We start from the raw sequence: 24,665 nt of genomic DNA, 5'->3' as shown, positions 1-24,665 counted from the left end.
AGTTTGTAGCTGTAACCCAACATTCCATTTCTTTATTCAGCATTACGGGAATGTTACTTTTGAATGTTCAGAAATTAGTAACATTTGAAAACGTTATATGAACGTCCAACTAAAACACTGCAGGATAAATTGTTCCGTGAATGATGGATAAATAACATTTTGAGAACATTATTAAAGGCCAATGTTCTATTTAGAATTTTAGTTTATAACTTTGAACAATGTGTCATTTAAAGTATGGGTAAAACAACTGTGACACATCAAACAGAAAATTCCCTCATATTGATTCAGCACTTTTGTCTTTCTATAAGAAGTGCCCTTACAAAAAGACTGTGTAGTTTTCTGCCAGACCCCTGCGGTCAATTCTAGTGAACTCTCCTGCAAAATTGCCAGATGTTCATATCTTCACATTCAGATGGTCTTTACAGTTGTAGCAAAGTCAGTTGCACATCGTAATTCTGTTATGCACTACAAATCTGCATGTTTAAATACATCTTTAAATCATTATGTTTGGCAAAGATATGTGCTTATAGTGGCAAAGGTTTACTGTCAGTTCACCTCCATTGCTAAAGATTGGTAATCACCACAAACTCATAGCAAGTTTGTCGCAAATAGTTTTTGCAATTATGTTAGCTCAAATGAAGCACTAATTATTCTGGTTTGATATATGTGTTTGATATTTCAATTATAATTTAATTAAATGCTTAAGTAAACATGTTCAGATATGGCATCATGCTTTATTAGAGTGCATAACCTCACCCATATTATTTCTCTGTCTGTGAAACTTTTATTTCAAAACAAAGAAATCCTAAGTGAATAAGCAGTCACACTTTATCCTAAGGTCCAGTTCTCAATATTAACAAACCATTAACTATGACTTTTGCATCAATAAACTCCTAACGTGATTTTATATTTAGTAAGATAGTTGTTAAGTTTAGGTGATTATGGATGCAGAATATGCTCTTGCTGAATATGTGCTTTATAAGTACTAATAAACAGTCACTATGTTAATAAAAGGCATGCTAATAAACAACTAATAAATAGTGAGAATTGGGCCCTATAATAAAGTGTTACCAGAATTAGCTTTATATAATGTTTTCATCAGAAAATACAATTATTTGTGAATTTCTTTTGGCATTGCTTGGGTCACAGAAATAACAGCAGCACAAAATATACTGATTTTGTATATTAAATTATAAATTGGTATTAACATAAGTATAAAATTAAATATTGTTTTACACATAGCATTAATATTTTTATATTTTATTTGGAAACGCAAAGTGAAAATACACTACTGTCTTATACTGGAGTATAATATGACTCATTCACAATAACAAATCAATCAAAACTATGCTTAAAATGATCTAAATTCAGTGGAGCAAAAGTATCGTTTTATACTGGGTAGAGTGTATACTTTTGGGTTTGGGTGACACCTGTGCACTACAGTTTTGAAGTAATGCCAGATATCCAGGTTAGTCTGTATTTGAGACAATCCAGTGTTGATTAGACTTCATTTTTAATATTTTTCCTGCTGGACGCAACTGACCCCAGATTCTGTTCAAGATCCTTTGAAGTTTGCCCGTCCACACAGCTCTGTTGGCTCTCATCTGACGCCACATCTCTGAACACATATCTCAGTTGCATCATCATGTGTTTTTGCCCCAGACATGGAGACATGGAGTAGTAATGGCATCTATCTTCTGTTTGATTGCTATATCTTTCTCAGTTCTGAATTTTGAGGTCCCTGGATGTTTGATGTGGCTTTCATCTCCTAACAATCATACCTTTCTTCCTATCCGAGGCATTAGTTTGACTTTATATCCGTGCTCCTGCAGATTTATAATGATCAGTAACTGTAGTAGGGTTTATCCAGAAGATGCAACTGATATTTTAATTATTTGTCAGTTGCAATTATAATGCATTGCATTCAAATAGCAAGCAGCTAATCAGGGATACTGTCTGGTAATGGTCAGAAACACTCCTTCATCTTTACAGTCTGAAAACCCCAAAGTCAAACTCTAATGATCTCAGAAGCAGACTACTGTTGTCATGGGGATGGACACTCTTATTAGTTCTGTATATTATTGTCAGGGTGGCATAGATCTCACAGATGGTCTTTGTAAAATTGTATTTTTTTTTTTTTTTTTTTGCATAACAATTGTGCAGACCAGCTACACAATGGCTTGTTTCGGTGCTTTCATTTCCTGTTGATATATTGGGTTTCTGCATTGATACAGATGCAATCGATATAGTAAAAGCACCAGTGAGGAGATGTGAGGATTCATTACCCTCCAAAACTAACCTCAGTATTTCTGTGTGAGTGGAGAAGAGTATATAGCTGGATAATAACTATACTAACCCTGATCTTACTCTTAAACCTAACCTTAACCCATGTAGTTACCTCATATTGCCAGTACTTTCTTAGTAAGTACAATGTACGTACACATAAAAAAGTGCCAGAGTAAAGAAAAAAAGCAATATTTGTACAACAAAACAAAGAAATCCAAACAATTGCATCTAAATAATCAAGATATAGTTCTAGGTTATATGATGCATATGATAGAAACATTGGTATTTTAGATCTAGATCTGATCTGGGGAGTTTTCTGTGTGTTCGGAGAGGCGTGTGAAAGTGTAGAGGAGGGTTATGTAAGAGTTTGCTGGAGATGTTCACACACCCTGAGCACGAACGCTTCATCTCTCATTACTCTGCTCAGGACGGATGCCTGCAACTTAAAGAAACTAATCATGCCACATTCAGTATCATTCTGCAGCACATCTGTGCACATCTGTATATCAGCTGTGTGTGTGTGTGTGTGTGTCTCATTATGTGTGAATGAGTGGACATGTGCAGGTGATATTTATATGCTGTTTCACATAAAGTACTCCATTGTCTCCTCCCAGCTTTGTGTGTGTGTGTGTGTGTGTGTGTGTATTAAGGGTCTGGGTCTTCCCGCTATTGGAAACTCAATTTGAATTGAACTCATTACGGTCTGGAGCATCAGGTTTTTCTTTTTTTATTATTATTGACAGCACTGCACAGCCACAGTGATCTAATTATAATGACTTTTGTTTTGTATTTATTTCTGTAGAAACACTGTTTAAACTTGATTTTGTGTGTTTGTGCATCTGACTGTGTAATTGTGTATCAGCCTGCTCTAAGCACCTCAGGGCTGTCTTGTCTCCTCCAATCACAGCGTCCCACTGAAGCCCCAGGGGATGATGGGTAATTTGTCATGTTCTGTTGCTGTTTGTATATAATTTAGGCCATTAGAGTTTGGCGTATAGCATATATGTGGTATATGGTCAGCAGCACTTATGCACGGTAGCTTTACTAAACTAAAACACATTTAGTTTACTTGGAATGAATGTTCATTTTATATTATAAATATAATGACAATTATAAAATAATAAAACAAAGTTCTTAAAGTAGAGCACTACCTTTCCAGAAATGAGAAAGAGATGGATGCTAGATGAATTGAAAATACATTTAACTCTGTAAAAATGTTAAATTAGCATACTTTTAAAAATATTACTTATTATGGAATTAATATACTTAAGTGCAAACTGAACAGAATGGTTTCACACACTTAACTGCATGTTAATTGCAAATAAAATGAAAATTGTTATTATTGTTAATGGAGTTTAGAATACTTTTTGACTCACTTAAGTACATAATTACCTCACAATTACACTCTTAAAAATAAAGGTGCTTTAAAAGGTTTTTGACAGCGATGCCATAGAAGAACCATTTTTAGTTCCACAAGGAACGGTTCAGTCAAACGTTCTTTAAAGAAGCATCTCTTTCTTACCTTTTTATAATCTGAAGAACCTTCTTTCACCACAAAGAACCTTTTGTTGAACAGAAAGGTTCTTCAGATGCTAAAGGTTCTTTACAGAACCATTTAGACAAAAATAAAAGGTTCCTCTATGACATCATGAAGCACCTTTATTTTTAAGAGTGTACGGTAAACATTTCTATTAAAAACCTGTATGTCATGTATTTAAATATATTTATAAGTAAATATATTTGTAACGATAAACCTGTTAATTATCATACTAAACACACTATAAACTTGTAGTCATGTATTTTACATGTGCTTTAGTACGTTCTGATATTATATTATAATGGTGCATATTTTTAACTTTTTTAAAACTTTGGGTACACTTAATCTGCCTTTTATTTAATTAATATTACTATCTGCAAGTACAGTTTTTGTAAATATATATATACTTTTTAAGTTTTGAAGTACACAAATGGACTCATTGAAGAAAAGACGGAGAGTAAACGATGACAGAAATGTAATTTCTGGGTGAACTAACCCCATGTGCGCCCTCACTGTCTGTCTGCTGTGTTCAGTGTTGTGTCATTTATCGATGGACATAATTGTGTGATTCATGGGCTGCATCAGTCAGAGATAATGACTTGTGCTCTCTCAGAGAGACTCCCCTCCCCACATTAACTGTCCCAGGTGTCCTGGTTAATGGCTCAGACCGCCTCTGTGTCATCAGTCACTGAGCTTCATTTATTGGCACCTCCTGTTACTAAAACTTTCAGCTTTGAGAGAAATAAAATCAGCTTATTCCATCATGTTCTGTCTATATAATGATATTCATCTGCTCATATCTGCTGTGCTGTATTGTCTTTTCTCAGTTCTGAATCCTTTATAAAGAGACAGTGATGTAAAACGTCTTCAGTCCTGTATTAGGTCTGATGGATCAAAACAGAGGGTCTTTGGGGATGTGCGAAACCTCTGCATGTGGTGAAGTCTTAAACCCATTATGGACGAGCAGGACAAGCTGGACTTTCTACCCTTTCTCCAAACACTAAATGTGCACTAATCTCTCTTGTGTGTCTATAAATAGCAGATGCTTTTGTGCAAAGCAACATAAAGTATACTAGTGCTCTCCTCCAGAGAAATCCTAGGTTAAGTGCCTTGCCCATTGGCACTATCTCTCCATCTCTCTGTCTAGTATTTAATGTCAGTTATAGATGTTAATGGAAATCTCGAGTAACTGTGTGCTGTCTTATTATCAAATCATATCATATTTGTATTATTTTTTTGAAGAAATGTTTTTTTAAGAAATGAAACAAACAAATGTAAATATTTGTTAATTTTAACTCTCTATAGTAGAATGCTGGAAACATGACAAAATTTAATTCTCCCCAAAAAACAAATAAATAAAAAGTGAAATGTTTTATCCTTTGTAAAGAAGAAAGAAAGAAAGATGTGCGCTTAATTGTGTTGAATGTGCACTTTTAGCATACTTCATATCTTAAAGATACATAAAAAATACTTGCATATTATATTAAATTAATGAAAGAAAAAAAAACGTTAAGTAGACTTTAAAAAAAAATACTTTCATGTTTCTTGACACATTTTAATAGTACACATTGCAAAGCTACATTACAAATTATATATATTATATATATATATATATATATATATATATATATATATATATATATATATATATATATATATATAAATATATATATATATATATATATATATATATAAATATATATATAAATATATATATATATATATATATATATATATGTATGTATATATATATATATATATATGTATATATATATGTATATATATATATATATATATGTATATATATATATATATATATATATATATATATATATATATATATATATATATATATATATATATATATATATATATATATATATATATATATATAATATACTAAATTGCATCTTCATCATTTGAAATGTGTAATAAGGAATATTATTAAGGAATAATACATGGCTTAAAATGTTCAATAGAAATAACATAAGTAGATTTTAGTTTACTATAAATGCTATAGTCTGTATTCAGTACTACACTTAGTAAAGACAATAGAAGTAATTGTCAGATTATAAATAAAAATGTACTTAAGTCCTATCCTAATGGATCAAAAATATACTGCACTTACATTTTCATTTAATTGTGGCTAACATGTAATTAAGTATCCAAAAATGTTACATTCAATTCACACTTAAGAGTGTTCTTTTAAATGATATTGTTTCTGTAATAAAGTATGATGAAGTCTGCTATCTTTAACACTGAGAAGGTCACATTTTGATATGAATGCATTGGATGTAGTGTGCATAAAGACACTGGTACCTGTGATAGTATTTGATGTGTACTGTACATTAAGAGCTCTGTAATGTGCACATGTATGTGAGCCGTCTGATCTTTGGTTCAGAAATATTGATTTAATCCAGCGTAATCCTTTCTGATCTGCAGTTAGACCTGATTAAAGAGATTACAGACGACTCTCCCAACTCTTCCTCTCAAACTGCGTTTCTTATTTGTGCTCAGATGAGTTCATGGTTCTGGGCTGCAACTCTAAAGCTGAACTTGATTCTAGGAGACTATGGCACGAAATTTCATGGGATGTTTAGGCGAGAGAAACCTTGTGAGGAAGCAGACTCAGTTGGGGGACCAGGTTTATGCTGGTTTTCATGTGTGTATTAGCCATGTCTCTTACAGCTTTTACATCACTGAGCAAATGTGTGTGTGTGTGTGTGTGTGTGCATGTCTGCATCTATTATGAATTTATGACCAACTCTTTTACTCATAAGAAATGTTGTTCACAATCCATTTCCTCCACATTCTGATGTTTTTCCAAGTGAAACGGGATTTTCAATCCAAAATGTAGGGCAGGACTTGATTGGATCATGAGAAACGTCTCTATATAGTAAGTGATAAGCAGAAAAGTGACATTTGTGATGCCAGATATAAAGGAAAGTTTTGATGAAAAACTGAGAAAACGATAACCATAACTGATGAAGTTTGTCTGAAAAGACCAGGAACACGTACTAAGTAATTTGGCTCAAATTGAGTATCGTGGTGACATTATTTGACTGTTTTAAGTCATTCATTCATTTCTACGTCTCGTATCTTTCAGAGTTATCGTCAGTGTATGGCTGGTCTGCTGGTTCCTCCCTACGGTGTTATGGAGAGCATCCCGAATACTGACAGTAAGTGCACACACTCGTCTCCGTTCTCCGTTAACAAAATATACGTTTTCCGAACTCCTTTTTTTCAATCAAGCAAAAATCACGTTGAAAGTATCTTATACATTTAATTAGTACAATTATATGCTTTGATAAATGTCCTCTGAAATCATAAAATAACTTTCTGTGAGAAAAACACCACAACATACACCAAAGGTTTGGTGTTGGTAAGATTTGATCATGTTTTCATGTCTCATAATCTCACCAAGGATGCAATTATTATCAATAATACAGGAAAAAATATAAATATTATTGTGATTTAAAATAACTCTTTTATATTTGAATATATTTTAAAATGTAATTTATTCCTGTGATGCAAAGCTGAATTTTTTAGCGACATTACTCCAGTCTTCAGTGTCACATGATCTTCAGAAATCAATCTTTGATGAATGGAAAGTTGAAAAGAAATATATGTTGATTTATTTATTATTTATTCAGTTATTTGACATAGAAATCTTTGTGCGCCTTTACTGTCACATTAATCAATGTAATGCATGTTTTGATCAATAACACCAGAGATATGAACGGTTCTGTCCTGTATGTCTTTCATCTCAAGTGGCACATTGTGATCTGCTCTTGATAAGAAGAGATTTTTGCTGTTATAAAATTAAGTAAACTAGCATGTTTCAAAGTTTTATAACTCTTCTTTTTGTCTGATATTTCCATGTTGATGTGTGTAATTCAATAAGCATCATATATGGAGTTATTGTTCCTGAAGGAGAAAACTTTTGTGGTTTTTGTGTGTGTGTGTGTTCCTCGCAGCCCCTCAGGACCCATTAGTGAAGATTAGACACATCCTGCAGCCCCACGATGACTTTACACACTATATTTAATCTTCTAACTTAACTACCACTTCTGCTGAATCTGCTGATCTTGACTAAATGATGCGGCTCAATATTAGATCTGATATATATTCATCATATCATTCTTTTATTTGGTTTATTTGTTTTACAAGGAATGCCTGACAAAGAGAATCTGGACCACGGCTCACCCGGATCATCATCCAAACACTTAAATAAGGTTTGTTTTAAGCTTGTGTCTTTGAAATCTTTCATCTCTTCAGTCAGGCCACATGTTCACTCATGTCTGTCATCATCATTTACTCAACCTCATTCTGAAAGTTCCTGATTTCCATTCTTCAGTGGGACACAAAGTGTCTTGAGTGGTTAAGATTATGCACTTTTCTGACTCTTAACTATTATAGTTATGTATTAGCGTGCAGGACACTGTGCATCTATTGTAATGTCAAACTAATTACATATGTTTCTATACTGCTATATTACATAGGTTCTCCATGCTCAGTTTTATCTGCATAAAAACAATTTTTGACAATATAAGATGTCCTGTTTGCTCATATTGTGAGGTGGTTTGTGAATAAATTAAAAATCGAAAAGGTTTGATTTTTGAAATTGATTGAGTTTTTTAAGAAAAAAAAGTATTTAAGAAAGGAGACAAACAGACAGTAATATTTCTTAATAACGTGCTATTGTAGAAAGCTGGAAACATGACAAAATTAATTGTGAAAGTGTTGAATGTGCACTCTTAGCATACTTCATGTCTTAAAGATACATAAAACAAATACTTGCAAATAATATTAAATTAATGGGGAAAAACCTTTAAGTATAGTGGCCTTTGATTTATTTAAAATTTCTTTCATGTTTCTTATCACATTTTAATAGTGCACATTGCAATACTGCAAAATGTTACTTTAAAGTACTTTTATACTTTAGTTTTACATTTAAATATTATATATATATATATATATATATATATATATATATATATACATATATATATATATATATATATGTGTGTGTGTGTGTGTGTGTGTGTGTGCACATTAGTGCTGTCAAACAATGAATCGCATCTAAAATAAATAAATAAATAAAATAAATAAAAGTTTTTGTTTACATAATAAATGTGTTTATTTTTTGTGTATATATAAATATAAACAAATGCATGTATATATTTAAGAAAATATGTTATATAATATCAAATATAATAATATTAATATATAAATATAGATGCATGTAAATATTTTAAAAATATGTAATGAATGAGTGTGTATTTATATATAGATAATAGTAAACACAGTGCACACTCATACACGCTTCTGTAATTCAACATTATACAGTAGTTCTTCATACTTAGAAATAAGTTTTTTTTTGTTGTTGTTTTTAAAGAGCTGTCCACTGAAAGTTTCTTTGGTGACCAGAATTGTTCTTCTTGGCATTTCTGTGAAATCTTCCCTTTGGAAGTTTTGTTTTGAAGAGCGTACTGTGAAATCTCATACTAACTCTCTTCACACCTGACACCAGGAGGCAAAGCTAATGATGAAACAGCTCCAGCTTCTCTTTTGTAGATAAAAAAGTGTCCAAAAATGTGCAGAGAAAATGATTTTCTCCTAGCCTGTTCATGAGAAGCTTGTCGAAGGCCATCTTAAACAGTCTTTGACTCCCCTAACTTGACCAAAAGAGTTTGATTCTTGTTATCTCTCCTGTTTGCGTCAGTCCTGATATGACTACATCCTTCCTTCCCACCATCTCCTCGACAGAACAAGAATACATTTGTTTGAATTGTAAAATGAACTGGGCAGCTCTGGCATCCTCTCTTTCTCATTTCTGTGTACGTGTTCCTGTTCCTCTGACCTCTCGGGTCATTTCCCGTCCACTGCTCTGACAGCCAGCGTGTCTGTCAGTTTTACCGCTGCAAGTTCTTCTGCTTTATTTTTCTATAGATGCATCCAAATAGGCCGGCGATCGATAGCAGCCACAGCACAGACTCTGTGATTTACATAATGGTGCTGTTTTATTCACTTTAATGTGTTTGTTGCTTAGGTTAACAGAAGGAGGAATCTGTCTCGTGGATGTACGGGATCGTTATGTAATGAAGGATGTAGTAAATCATGCTGTAAGATGCTGAAGAGCTCAGCTGACACACTTAAATTGATTTGAACTCGGATGAGTTGGCTGTTAATACTGCTCACAGTCTGTTCTGTCTGAGTTAAGCTCTGCACTAGAGTAACTTCAGCTGGACTGTAGACGGAATCTGTTTGTTTGGAACAAAAACTATTTTGAGATATTTTTGCTTTTAAGTTCCAGTTAATGGTCTTTTTGAACTGGGAAGACATTCTGAGTTCTAAAAGCAAGTTTTATCTCTCTCTCTCTCTCTCTCTCTCTCTCTCTCTCTATATATATATATATATATAGAGACGGTTTCATCGGGCGCACGCGCCTGGACCTAAGTTAACTTCCGGTCTGTGTTGTGTATATCGGTCTGGCTGCGGTGCCATCTACAAACGCAGTTAAAGCCAAGGTGATGAGTAGACTGAAGTTGGGCTCAGGTGGTTGTGCTGTGGGATGTGTTTCCCATACATTTATTTATTTTTGGAGACTCGCCACGATTTTAAAACTGATCGATTTTCAAAAAGGTTTCGTTAAGTAAACATGAGTAACGTTACGTACTGCACGTTTAATAATTCCTTCCATTTATATGTTTAAGTATCAAAGCGAGGCACAGGTGTTTTTATATCGCTGTATTTCTGAAGGAGGACTTGCATGTTATATGCCTGATAAAGCAGCGTGAGAGCATACCAGTTCTGCTTTGTTTACAGCTGTTACTGGGGAAACCTCTATTTCTCGCGCTTTATGTCTATGCTTTAAAACATCTCCTGCTGGCAAAGAATGAATTAGCATTTTCATTAAGTCCGCCACGCAGCAAACATTTTGTTTGTTATCAAAAAATATCTACTCTAGAGGGACTTGGCTGTTGTTATTTATTCTATTTGGAAGTCAACCGGAAGTTAAGTTAGGTCCACAAAAGCGCTCATGCGCAGTAACGTTGGTTCATGTTGTTGCCATTGAAACCGTCAATATATATAAGTATATATAAGTGCTGTCAAATCATTAATCGCGATTAATCGCATACAAAATAAATGTTTTTGTTTGCATAATATATTAACATAACCTATTTTTCTGAAATGTATACATGCATGTGTGTATATTTATATATACACATAATAAATATACACAGAACACACACATATATTATGTAAACAAAAACATTATTTTGGATGTGATTAATCGCGATTAATCGTTTGGCATCACCATTCACCATCTTTTCCCAGCCACTTTTTCACAGTATAATGCAATATCTTTTGTATTACAAGTTTTCTGAAATGTTAAGTAAGCAAAAACTGAATTATTTAATTAAATATGCACTCTTTAAAGGGGGGGTGAAATGCTATTTCATGCATACTGAGTTTTTTACACTGTTAAAGAGTTTTACCCGAGCATTTCACCCCCCATTTAAAGGATCTTCCTTAAATGGAAGATGAGACTCTGATTGGTTTATTGCACATTACGCCCAAAAAGCACCCATTACTCATTAAAGGGGGGGTGAAATGCTCGTTTTCACTCAATCTCCTGTTAATCTTGAGTACCTATAGAGTAGTACTGCATCCTTCATAACTCCAAAAAGCCTTTAGTTTTATTATATTCATAAGAGAAAGATAGTCTGTACCGATTTTTCCCGGAAAAACACGACCGACTGGAGGCGTGACGTGTGGGCGGAGCTAAAGAATCACGAGCACCAGTAGGCTTTTGCTTTGAGAGCATGTGGAAACTGTGACACAGATCCAGAGGCTGAAATTTAACAAGAGCAGCATCAGCAAAGGCGTCTCTATGTGGTATGTATTGAAACCGTATATATTTGCTTAGCAGTTTTGGAAAATGACTAAGTTCCACTTTATGTCGTCTTTTTTTTTTTTTTTTTTAAGCTGTACATGTGGAAAGTGCAGTTTGATGACAACATCGCATGTTGTTTACTTGATGTGCTTACGCGCTGATAGCTAAGTTAACAACACAGAGATATTTGAAGCAGTTTTACTCACCGCCTGCGGTTCCAACACACGATCGTGACCCTTTTCCGTTGGGACTGCATTATCCTTAAGAAATAAACGATGTGCAAACCCGGCGTCAAACTGGGCCTTGTTTGTAAAACAAGCATCTTCGAAAAGAAGGGAACAAACAAAAACACAAATCCGTCGTCAAACTGGGCCTTGTTTGTAAAACAAGCATCTTCGAAAAGAAGGGAACAAACAAAAACACTTGCACAACTCCGTTGATGCTCTGTAAAAATAAACTCCATCCACTGGTCCCTTAATGCTGTTTCTCTTTTGGTAATCTGTGCAGGGTTGTCTTGCCCTGGCAACCAAAAACACACTTCTTTTGTAACAATTCGCTCTCGCTCTGATCAGTGATTGTCTGTGCTCAGCCTCTCTCTGCTCTGCTATACGGGAGCGCTCGCTCTTCCGGCAGAAGTGCCTTAGGACCCATATAAGGAAATTACGCTCCATCTAACGTCACACAGACCCATACTCGAAAAAAACTTTCCGAAACTTGTGACAAACCGGAAGGAGTTTTTTTGGAACAAAAATACTCCTTCAAACGTACAACTTAATTTTTTAAACTTTGTCCATGTTTAGCATGGGAATCCAACTCTTTAACAGTGTAAAAAACTCAGTATGCATGAAATAGCATTTCACCCCCCCTTTAAGAGAATAGGCACAACCCGTTTAGACCATGCGCCTGGGCGCGCCAACCATTTTTTTCCGTCGATAAAATAGCAAACATGGATTTGGACACGCCCTGAGTGCACCTTTGCATTTAGATCATAAAAATAGGGCCAATTGGCTTAGAACACATCGATGCATTTCTTTACTTGGTCTTAAAAAGGTCTTAAATGGCTTTGCCTCTAGTTTTGTACCTTAAATTTAATCTCATATTTTGTTAAGCAAATCTGTCACACTGCCAAACACTCTGACTGTTTGACAGAAGCAGTGTGAAGTGTGTGTAGTAATAATCACTGTAGAGTTTGATGATGGGGCGTGTGTTGTTGTAGATGTACAGTCTGGGTGAGGATGGTCATGAATAATTTAAACGGTTTGGTTAAAACTGCATCAGACTGGCCCTTCTGCTCGAAGCGCTGAGAAACACTGCAGTATAACAACATGACATGAATTATTATGTAATATGAGAAGAGAATAGCTGGACATCAGCAGAATTCTACACAAGCTGCTTGTGATGGCATTATTTCTGATATTAAAGCACATGACTTAATGCTGATGGGTTTGTTGTGAAAAAATGGTACTTTAAAATACTTGGGTACAGCCAAGTTTACTCACCAAAATTTAGTTGGGCGTGTAAATATAGTTTACATCAATGATGCATTAAACATGAAAGAAACATGCTAATTAATCATTTTAATGAAAATATAGGTATAAAGTTTCAAGAAAATCATAAAAAGTTAGTGCGGTTGTGTGAAAATATAGAGAAAGGGGTGAAATGGAGTTTATTAATTTGTCTTTTCTCCAAAAAAAAAAAGTGTTCAAATGTTGCTTTCTGAGTATCACAGTTTGTCATTTTATTTATTTATTATTTTAACTATATATTTGAATTGATAGCATTATTGTTAGGGAATCCCCTTCACTGACTGTTATTCAAAGCCAGTTTTATGCGACTCAGGATATTGTAAATTTTTTTTTGGAAAAGCCATGCCTCAGCAAATGTGACGTTATGATATTGCTCACTCTGCTAATAACAAATGAGCTAATAGTCCTGCGTCCATCTCATCCGCATCCTTTTGTTTTCCAGAAATCATTCATTCAAAGTCCCACCAAACTTCACCCCAAATCCATCGCTCAGGTATTCCTGCCGTCCAGCTGTCACTCTGCTTGTGATGTACAGTCTGGTTTATGTCTTGTCTCTCTCTGTTTGTGTCTCAGGTGCCGTCAGGAAAGATCCTGCGGGCAGGTAAAGTGTTACGAATCACCATCCTGTCCCGAGCACCTCACATGATCAGAGACAGGAAGTACCACCTTAAAACATACAGGTAAGTGTAGTCTTAGGATTGTACTATTATTATTATTATTTACTGTGTTAAATATTTTAGAATTTATTATATTCTTATATTCTAAAGCAGTGTTGGGAAGGTAACACTGGAAATGTAACAGGTTACAGATTACAAGTTATCCAGTTCACAATGTAATAAGCAGTGTTACTATTTCAGGTACTTTATTAAAGTAATGTAACGGATTACATTGGATTACTTTCTGATTACTTTTTTAAATGAAAGTTCTAAATTGGAATTCTCAGACATTTAAAGCAGGCAGAGTTAACCTTACAGTAGTGCTCAACACTGATTACTGGCACACTTTCACAGCCCTCCTTCACTTGAATCAATTGATTTTATTTTGAAAGCACAGCTACTGAAATCTGACTTTAGCGCCCCTTTTTACTCTGAAATCATTCTGAGGTTAAATGCAGATTTAAAACCATAAAACAAAATAGTTTAGTAGCTATGATCCTGTTTTGAAATCAAATCTTTGCATAGCTGTGACAGTAATCACTGGCATCTAAAAAAAAAAAAAAAGCATATACATAAACCCAAATAATTATCGAATAAGCATGTGTCCTATTCTGTGTCCTAATGAACTCCTGAAACATTGACGTCTGATATATTAAAGCAGTCACTGCAATTTATGAAAGAAATCAATTCAATCTGTTTGTGTTCAAATATTATAGCTGTAACCCCCTTTGTAGTCGTTAACATTTTCATAAGTAACTGTAATTTTACATATTTTCTCAGTAACTGTAACAGATTACAGTTACTTTTATTTTGTAATTAATTACGTAATTCCATTACATGTAACTAGTTACACCTGAACACTGTCTATAAGTCGTTAAAGACATCTCTCTCTCTCTCTCTTTCTCTCTCTCTCTGTGTGTGTGTGTGTGTGTAGGCAGTGCTGTATAGGCACGGAGCTCGTTGATTGGCTGATGCAGCACACTTCCTGTGTTCACTCTCGTGTTCAGGCTGTAGGGATGTGGCAGGTGCTGCTGGAGGAGGGCGTCCTAAACCACGGTGAGTGTGTCATCTCATCACCCAGAAGTGAAAGAAATTAAAACAGTTCTAATGTTATGGAAAGAAAAAACATATAAATGTTAAATGTTTTTTTGAATTAATTTGAATTAACTGTGCATTAATTAACCAGCATTAATCATCATAAGAAATTCTTCTTGAGCAGCGAATCAGCATATTCGATTGATTTCTGAAGGATCATGTGACACTGAACCCTCACTCAGGGACTTGTTTAGTAAGATTTTACCAGAAAAGATTTTTGAATTTTGAGCATATGTTAATTTAAAAAATCGAATAATTTTATATTCCATATTTTTGTGTTTGTTTGGTTTTTATTTTGTTTTTATGTAACTTGTAATATTGCATTTTTTGCCATTAAGCTGCTTTAGATGCTGACATGGCAATAAAAAGAAATAACTACTAACTCATGTGACACTGAAGACTGGAGTAAAGATGCTTCAAATTCAGCTTTAACGTCGAAAAAATTAATTGTAACATATAGTATTTCACAATATTACTGTTTTCACATATTTTATGAAATAAATGCAGCTTTGCTTGAGCATAAGAGACTTCAAAAACATAATCCTACCAACCCCAAACTAGTGTGCATGCAATCATGGCATTTTTCTGAACTTAAAACAATATTGAACTGAACTGAACTGAATAAAGACATCATTGCCTAGAGCTGCTTTACAGCTGAAATGCAAGTATTTTTTATAACAGCGAACATTGACACGAACACACTTTTATTTTCCTGTTTATTGAAATGGTATTTTATAAAGCACTATTTAAATAAATGTGATTGGACAGCACAATTGAGCTCTTGACTTTTAGGAAATGTCCTTTCACAAGCTTTGTACCTTATTTGCCCCTAAAGGGTACATATTAGTACCTTTTAAAAAGGAGAGCACGTTAGTATCTTTTGTATTTTTTCATCTAGTGTAAAATGAGCCACACATGAGTTTCTGTGTTATATGGTTGGTCTGTTTTACCGGTTTGTTCTGTGTTTGGCTGCAGTGGACCAGGAGCTGAGTTTTCAAGATAAGTATCTGTTTTATCGCTTCCTGGAGGATGAGACTGAAGACGCACCCCTCCCCAATGATGAGGAGAAGAAAGAGAGCGATGAAGAGCTACAGGACACCCTCCTGCTCCTCTCTCAGATCGGACCTGACGCCCATCTGCGAATGATCCTGAGGAAACAGTACGTTCTTCCTGTTAATATGAGTCCGTACGTTCCTCAGAGGACTCTGGCTTATTAAGAGAAGATCTGTATCTGCTTCTGCTCCTGTTTGGCTGCTTTCCTAACTTTCGTCTGAGAGTCTTTAAAGGCAGATTAGACTTTTATATGTTTGCTTTAACTGAAGGAGAGACCTTCTGAAGGTCCTGTGAGATTTCTTCTAATACCTGCGCCCTTTAAAATGTCAGAATCAGTTTCAAAGTCATCTCTGTGCTCCCTGCTCTTCTCTGCAGGCCTGGCCAGAGGACAGTAGATGACCTGGAGATCATTTATGAGGAGCTGCTGCATATTAAAGCCTTATCACATCTCTCCACCACTGTAAGTGCACATCATAGGAAGTTAGAGGGATTTAGTTTGGTGTACACACATTTCAGTAAATAAATAAAAAAATCCCGTTGTACTGTATATATATATATATATATATATATATATACACAGTACAGACCAAAAGTTTGGAAACATTACTATTTTTAATGTTTTTGAAAGAAGTTTCTTCTGCTCATCAAGCCTGCATTTATTTGATCAAAAATACAGACAAAAATGTAATATTGTGAAATATTATTACAACTTAAAATAATTATTTTCTATTTGAATATACTTAAAAAAATAATTTATTCCTGTGATGCAAAGCTGAATTTTCAGCATCATTACTCCAGCCTTCAGTGTCACATGTAACATCAGTCGATCACATGATCATTTAGAAATCGTTCTCATATTCTGATTTATTATGAGTGTTGAAACAGTTCTGCTGTCCAATATATTTGATGAATAAAAGGTTAAAAAGAACTGCATTTATTCAAAATAAAAATAAAAAATTCTAATAATATAAATTCTAATAATTTATTTTTTTATTATAGACTTTTTATTAATTCAACACATCCTGGCTGAATAAAAGTATTGATTTATAAAAATAAAAAAAATAACTGACCCCAAATTACTGACCAGTAGTGTATAATGTTATTACAAAATATTTATATTTTAAAGACATAACTTTTTTTATTTTATTTTTTTACTTTTTATTCATCAAAGTATCCTAAGAAAGTATCACATGTTCTGAAAAAATATTAAGCGGCAGAACTGTTTCCAGCTTTGATAATGAATCATCATATTAGAATGATTTCTAAAGGATCATGTGATAATGATCCTAAAAATTCAGCATTGCATCACAGAAATAAATGATAATTTAAAGTATAATAAATTTAAAAACAATTATTTTAAATTGTAATAATATTTCACAATATTACAGTTTTTTCTGTATTTTTGATCAAATAAATGCAGGCTTGATGAGCAGAAGAAACTTCTTTCAAAAACATTAAAAATAGTAATGTTTCCAAACTTTTGGTCTGTACTGTATATATACAGTACTGCATGCATGTGCATGTGCATTGTTAAAAATATCATTTGCTTTCAAATGAAGATAATTTTCCTTTTTTGATTTTAACAGGGTGACATGTTTCATCACTTGTTTAGAGTCTGATGTATTGTGTTTTCTCCTCAGGTGAAGAGGGAACTCGCTGCTGTTCTGATATTTGAGTCCCATGCCAAAGCAGGCACAGTGTGTAAGTGTCAAAATCATTACACCACACAAATGAAGTCAAGCCATTCAGGACTAACCAGCTTTAAATGAGTGCTGTGAGTTGTGAGTTGAATGATGTGTCTGTGCTCTGCATCAGATGCATGTGTTTGCTGTTCATTATCGATCTCTTCTGCTCCTAGTGTTTAATCAAGGGGAGGAGGGCACGTCATGGTACATCATCCTGAAGGGCTCCGTTAACGTGGTGATCTATGGAAAGGTCAGACTTGTAATTCCCCACTAATGCTTCCCATTCAACAGACTAATTAAGTGTTTAATATGTTCTGAATGATGCAGACCAGCTAATCGCTCTCAAGCCAATAATACTGCATGCAGACTGTGCCAGGAAAAGTGTGTGTGCAAATTAAATTACAGCTGGAAGATGTTTTCATAAGCGTCTGTGGTCTTTGTCTGGTTTGTCTGGGTCCCGTCTCGCTGCAGGGTGTAGTGTGCACACTACATGAGGGAGATGACTTCGGGAAGCTGGCTCTGGTGAATGACGCACCTCGGGCAGCGTCTATCGTCCTGAGAGAGGACAACTGCCACTTCCTGAGAGTGGATAAAGAAGACTTCAACAGAGTCCTCAGGGTCAGCGCGCATTAGTCACAACAAAACAAATGCACTACACTGAGAAAAGGGCTTTGTTATATACTCTACACTGTAAAAGTGCTAACATATATGTTTTGATTTGTTGATGTAATAATAATATAACAATTAAAAAAAAATTAAAAAATAAAAGTTGATTCAGTGATGTTAAAAAGTACTTTGGAAATAAAAAAAATAAAAAATAAAAATAAAAATTAATATGCAATTATAGTATACAGTATATATATGTTGATATTTAACTTTTACTTTCATTATTTATTTTATTTAGAATTAAAATTTTAACGATTTAAAAAATGTTTATTTGTGTTTTTATTTAGATTTAGTTTATTTGATTTACATTTAATTGGTAGTTTACAAAATGTCAGCGCTTCAAATTATTTGAATTATTAAAAATTTTAATTATTAATTTCTAATTATTGCTCATCTAATATTTAGATTTTATTTCAGCTTTCTTTACTGGGTTTAGTTAACAATAATAGCAATAACAAATACCATTGTTATTTTAGTATCAGTTTTTGAACACTTTTATATGTTCTGTTTTCACATTTTATAGTTTTAATAATTCTGTTGTGCTTCGTCATTTAAATTAGTTTTTTTTTTGTTATTATTATTCTTTTTTAGCTTTAAAGTGCTTCAACCTGAAATAAGTTATCTTTTTCATATTTTATTTATTTATTTTCCAAGTTACAAAAATGATTTTGGTTGCACTTGGTTTCACAGTACGTGCACTTATCTGTACTGTACTTACATAGCTAAGAAAGTGCTGGGTTATATAAGGTAACTGCATGGGTTCAGGTCAGGTTCAGGGTTAGTACCTACTAATACAACAAGTACATGCAGAACTGTTACAAACTTAAACTTTTAATTTGAAAAATAATACAAATGAAATGTGTGCAGCAGACATGTGAACTCCAATACTGTTTAAATGCATCCCAGAATGCAACTCACAAAAGTGTGTGTCCACAGAATCTAGATAACGCAGAAGCTGAAAAAACAGTGTACTGTTGCTAGTGTACTGTTTGCTAATGTGCTGTTTGCTAATGTGCTGTTTGCTAATGTGCTGTTGGTGTAATGACTATTTACTCATCGTCTAACAGTTTTCTCTAGCTGCATTGGTGTTGTGTTTGTATGTATAACGGGTCGTCCATCAGCAGCACAGGAGAATCTCTCTCCCAGCGCTCGCACAATAGAGAGCTGAGCTCAGGAAAGCTGTGTAAGCGGAAGCTCAGTCTGATAGTGAGGGTGTGTGTGGCTCTCAGTGTGGCTTTGTCACACACACACAAACAGGATGCCTACTATCTAAACTACTATCAGATTTAGTGAGATTTCACATTCTAGGGTCATTTATTGCATAGTTACAGCATGATGCAACCGGACAATCTGAAAACAATCTGTGCTCACTATCAGTTAGGATTTATAAAGACTGCAACAAATATAAATAAATAAATGCAGTCTTTAATGTGGCATCATTTCTGGGGAAACTAGTTGTCACACCTTTTCCTTATTTGTTAAAGTAGATTATATTTTTATTTATTTTTTACAGTCAGTTCCTATTCAAACCTTAAAGTCTCGGACACAAACTACTGAACATTATTATTCAAGAAAAAAAGATACAACAGCTGCACACTGTATCTTGGTGCAATGATAACGTGCCCCTGTCTTCTCTATGAAAAATTAGTAATTAAATGTATGTCGTATTATTTATTAATCGGAAGTTTTGAACAAATCTCAAGTCTAATATTTGAAAGTCAAATTTCACATTAGTAAGTGAGGCATTTAGGCAAAATAGGTTGGGAACCTGTCTCCCTCTGCTGGTAATGATGCTGAAATGACACTACAGAAAACATTACAGAAGTGACATTGATCATTCATAAATCAGCTGTATGATCTGAGCTCATCAGTGCTGTAATAGTGAGTTTATTGCTGCTAAACTACTGACATCAGAAACCTTGTGTCCTGAACATGATCACGTATCATCTGTTATGATTTGTTTCCTGTGTCAACCTAACCAGTCGTTTAGATCGTATCGCTTGATTAAGCTGAATTTATTTCTTATTCATTCTATTTCAGGATGTGGAAGCAAACACGGTCCGTCTGAAGGAACATGAGGAGGATGTGTTAGTTTTGGAGAAAACGAACAACAGGGCCTCCACTTCCTCTCCTCTCAAGTACATTTCTGTTCTTCTGACATTGGGGAATTTAGGAATACTATGGAGTAACTGTAAACTGCTGTATATATTAACAACCTCAAACTACGCCTGTTCTTCAGGTACACTGTGATGTCCGGGACTCCGGAGAAGATTCTGGAACATCTTCTGGAGACAACAAAACTCGACTCCCAGTTCACAGAGTCAGGTACTTTGAATAAAAAAAAATCTAAATGGCCAACTCTAAAAATATACATTACATAATGCATACATTAAACATACATTTACATGCATTTACAGAAGAAGTCAATCACAGTAAACAGAATTAGCTCAAAATCACTTTACCAGGATTCATGTTGAAGATTGTAACCAACCACCTTTAACTAACTTTTCTTTTTCTCTGTCTCTGTAGATCCTGCTCTGGATGACTTTTTGCTTATGCACTGTGTTTTTGTCCCGAACAGTCAGCTGTGTCCTCTACTCATGGCTCAATATCCTTTACAGCTGTACTGACTGATTGTTGAAATATATAACTGTCTATAAGTCTCTGTAATTCATAAGCTTGGTAAAAACGGTCAATGTGCCATAGCTGTGTCCTTTATGAATATTGTTTTATTCAACAAATGAGAAGGTCACTAAAGTCCTTAGCGCTCGTTCACCTATCACTCTCAGTCGTCTCAGGGCAGTGAACAGGAGCGGATGGATTACTCTCTCAATAACAAGCGCAGGGTGATTCGTCTGGTCTTACAGTGGGCCGCCATCAACACAGACCACCTGCAGGAGGAGGACAGCTCTTTCCATTTCCTCCAGGTCAGGAGCTCTGATCTGCTCTGCCGTGTTTGCTGATTCAAGTTAACCAGTTCACAAAGCTTTCCGTTCATTTTGTAGAGACTTTCTTGTGTTATTGTTAGTCTGAGCGTGTTGTTTGTTGCAGGAGTTTTATGAGACAGTGTTTGAAGATTCCAGACTCATTCCAGCTCTCAAAGACCAGCTGCCTGAATTAGAGAAGATCATCAAGCAGAAGTAAGAGCTCAGTCTCACAAACCTGTTTTTTATATAACAATTTATTGAACCTTAAAATCTGGGTATCATATTTGATAAATCAGGCTTTTATTGCTCATACAGTATAATATGAGGCTCATACTAAAGGTGAAACCACCTCAGTTTTATTCAGAGGCGCTGAGAGCAAAATATGCTATTTGGTATGCTATTTGGTGCAAATGCTGATTCAAATGACCAAAAAGAAAAAAATAATTCCGATAGTTTGTAATGTAAATCTATAGATATATAGATAGATAGATGGATAGATAGATAGATAGATCCCTAACATGGCGATGGGGACGGGGTTGGAGTTGATATGTGATGTCATTAACCTGCGTCTGTATCCCGGATACAGAGGCAGGTTAATGACGCACAACCACCCCCAACATATATCAACATAAGCAGATTTCTCTGTCGATAATCAAGATGATATTAGGCTCATTCTCCTATATAATGTATTAAATTATAATAATAATAAATATTTGTATTTTTTATTAGACAGCCTATTATAATTTGTCTATCAAACTGCACAGGTATTTCACTTCAGTACCGCATTTCACACACACACACGGATAACTCGTTAAATCCATGAAATGAAAGAGATAGAAAATGAGGAGTTGGTGTCCCACACATTTAATGGCTCATACACGGCAAAGCGCTCTTCTCAAACATGAGAGATTAACTCTTTCTTGCATTACAAATAAAGACAAAATAATAACAAGGCGGCAGAGCGAACTTCTCACGTAGTCCTTCTCTTAAAGACTGATCACTTAACTTGTACCACTCACTATGTGGTGATGAAGCAAATTTGTCACAGGACATGTAACATGACAGTTGCGTCCAACTATATATGAACTAGTTGTTTAAAATACAGTATTTTTATCGTTAAAGTTAGTTTATCAGTATGTTTTTAAGTATTGTTTTTAGATTATAGGTGATTCCATAAGGCTCTCTCTCGTGCACCTGCGCGGTTTAAAACACCAAATAGTTCTAATATGACAAGAACAAAGAGTCTCTCTCTTTCTCCACCCAAGCACGATGATATCGTGTATCGTCAATCTCACGGGCTGACGATATGACAATTTGAAAAATGACCAAATCGCCCAACACTAGCTGGAACCTCCGAAGGCTCCTCCGTAGAGGGAAAGAGTGGGGGCTGGAAACCAAGTATGCATTGAAATGGTGTAAGGTTGTTGGTGGATTGCCTGAGGGAATTTTGGGCATACTTGGCCCAGGGTAGGAAGCAGTTCCAGCATTGCCGATCATCTGAGCAGTATGACGGAAGGGGGCATCCAAACTTTTGGATCTTTTGCTCAGTCTGGCCATTTGTCTTGGGTGGTATCCGGAAGATAGGATGACTGTAACTCTTAGGAGCTGAAGGAATGCCTTCCAAACATACGAAATGAACTGAGGACCCCAGTCTGAGACAATATCCTCTGGTAAGCTGTAATTTCATAACACATGGTGAAAGAGATTTAAGGGCGGTGGGAAGGCCTTTTAGGAGTAGCAACTTGCATGCTTTGCAGAAACTATCCAAGAGCACTCACTTGTGGTCTTCCAAATTTGGGAGATCAGAGACAAATGTTCACTCTGATGTGAGACCAGGGTCTTTGGGGAAGAGGCACGGGAGCCAATTGGTTGAATGGAAGATGGCGAGAGGACTTTGACATAGCACAGACTGAGCAGCTGCGGATGTACTTGATGACACCCCTTGACCATACCGGGCCAACAGTACCAAACTTGAATGAGTGAGAGGGTAAGCTGGCTGCCTGGGTGTCCAGAGCTTGGTAATTTATGAACTAAGCCCAGAAGGGTTAATCGCTAGTAGGATGCAACGTATGTTTTCCCTTCTGGGCATCCGGTTTGTTTCCGGGACGGTAGGTGATGATGAAATGGAAGCATGTGAGGAACAGGGTCCAGCATGGTTGACGGGGGTTTAGGCATTTTGCATCTCTTATGTACTGTTGGTTCTTGTGGTCTGTTATGATGGTGAATTGAAAAGAGGCTCCCTCCAGCCAGTGACACCATTCATCAAGGGCTAACTTGATTGCCAGCCATTACCGGCTTCCTATATCATAGTTTTGCTCTGCAGGGGTCAGCTTCCGGGAGAAGTATGTGCAAGGATGGAGGCGGGGAGTCTCACCATGGTACTGTGACAGCACGGCCCCAATTCCGGTGACCGAAGCGTCCACCTCGACTACAAAAAGGACTTAACGATCCAGGTGATGAAGGATGGGGACCATGCTGAATGCTTCCTTAAGGTGGTGGAAGGCTTCATGAGAAACGAGGTTCCAGGACAGAGACTTGGGCTTGCTGCGTAACATGGAGGTGAGAGGCACTTTGAGCTGACTGAACTGGTGAATGTATGGTCTATAAAAGTTGGCAAATCCTAGGAAACACTTTAGTGCCTTCACTGACTGTGGAAACAGCCATTGCTGAATGCAGTTACCTTCCCCTGGTATATCTGGATGCCTTCCAGATATGCAATGTAATTTCTCCAACTTCAGATATAGGTGGTGTTTACTGAGCTGCTGAAGTACCTGCGTAACATGGTGGCAATGCTTGGCAAGGTTTAGGGAGTATATGAGGATGTCATCGATATTTACAATCACAAAATGATGGAGGAACTCCTGGAACACCTCATTCATGAAGCATAGGAAGACGACATTACCCAATATTCGGAGTGGTCTGAGGGTGTGATGAATGCTGTCTTCCACTCATCGCCCACCTGTATCCTGATGAGGTTATATGCACTCTGCAGGTCCAGCTTGGAGAATATGCAGACACCACAGAGTTCGTTGAGAGTGGTTGGTACCATGAGAAGTGGATACGGCAGCTTCACCATCTGTGAGTTCAGGGGTCAATAGTGGATCCATGGCCTCAAGCCTCCATCCTTTCTGCCCATGAAGAAGATGCTTGAGGCAGCAGGAGATGTGGATGGCCAGATGAAACGTTGCTGGAGAGCCTCCTTGATGTAATTCTCCATTGCCCTGTGCTCCGGGATGGACAAGGGGGTAAACTCTACTTTTGGGGAATTTAGCTCCAGGCAGCAGGTCGATAGCACAGTCCCATTGCCGGTGCGGTGGAAGGCGGGTGGCTGCCT

General features: G+C 35.6%; 1 protein-coding gene across 4 annotated transcripts in view; it reads left to right on the top strand.

Annotated features, from left to right (window-relative positions):
- LOC127965430 (rap guanine nucleotide exchange factor 4) overlaps positions 1 to 24,665 on the top strand; it is a 60,784-nt gene that overhangs the window by 25,689 nt on the left and 10,430 nt on the right. For 3 of the 4 annotated variants that reach the window (XM_052566246.1, XM_052566249.1, XM_052566248.1), the window contains 15 exons: positions 6,930 to 7,002; positions 7,994 to 8,058; positions 13,692 to 13,742; positions 13,823 to 13,929; positions 14,840 to 14,961; positions 15,976 to 16,159; positions 16,429 to 16,513; positions 17,694 to 17,754; positions 17,912 to 17,988; positions 18,210 to 18,356; positions 20,445 to 20,542; positions 20,644 to 20,729; positions 20,934 to 21,012; positions 21,181 to 21,331; positions 21,456 to 21,544. In XM_052566246.1, coding sequence (XP_052422206.1) covers positions 6,930 to 7,002; positions 7,994 to 8,058; positions 13,692 to 13,742; positions 13,823 to 13,929; positions 14,840 to 14,961; positions 15,976 to 16,159; positions 16,429 to 16,513; positions 17,694 to 17,754; positions 17,912 to 17,988; positions 18,210 to 18,356; positions 20,445 to 20,542; positions 20,644 to 20,729; positions 20,934 to 21,012; positions 21,181 to 21,331; positions 21,456 to 21,544 — 1,475 coding nt within the window. The remainder of the gene's footprint in view (positions 1 to 6,929; positions 7,003 to 7,993; positions 8,059 to 13,691; positions 13,743 to 13,822; positions 13,930 to 14,839; positions 14,962 to 15,975; positions 16,160 to 16,428; positions 16,514 to 17,693; positions 17,755 to 17,911; positions 17,989 to 18,209; positions 18,357 to 20,444; positions 20,543 to 20,643; positions 20,730 to 20,933; positions 21,013 to 21,180; positions 21,332 to 21,455; positions 21,545 to 24,665) is intronic. The other variant, XM_052566247.1, reaches the window with a different exon arrangement.

Source organism: Carassius gibelio, chromosome B9 (genome assembly GCF_023724105.1).
Source record: "Carassius gibelio isolate Cgi1373 ecotype wild population from Czech Republic chromosome B9, carGib1.2-hapl.c, whole genome shotgun sequence".
NCBI lineage: Eukaryota > Metazoa > Chordata > Actinopteri > Cypriniformes > Cyprinidae > Carassius > Carassius gibelio.
The sequence above is the reverse complement of the archived record's forward strand: the minus strand, read 5'-3'. Positions and strand labels throughout refer to the sequence as shown.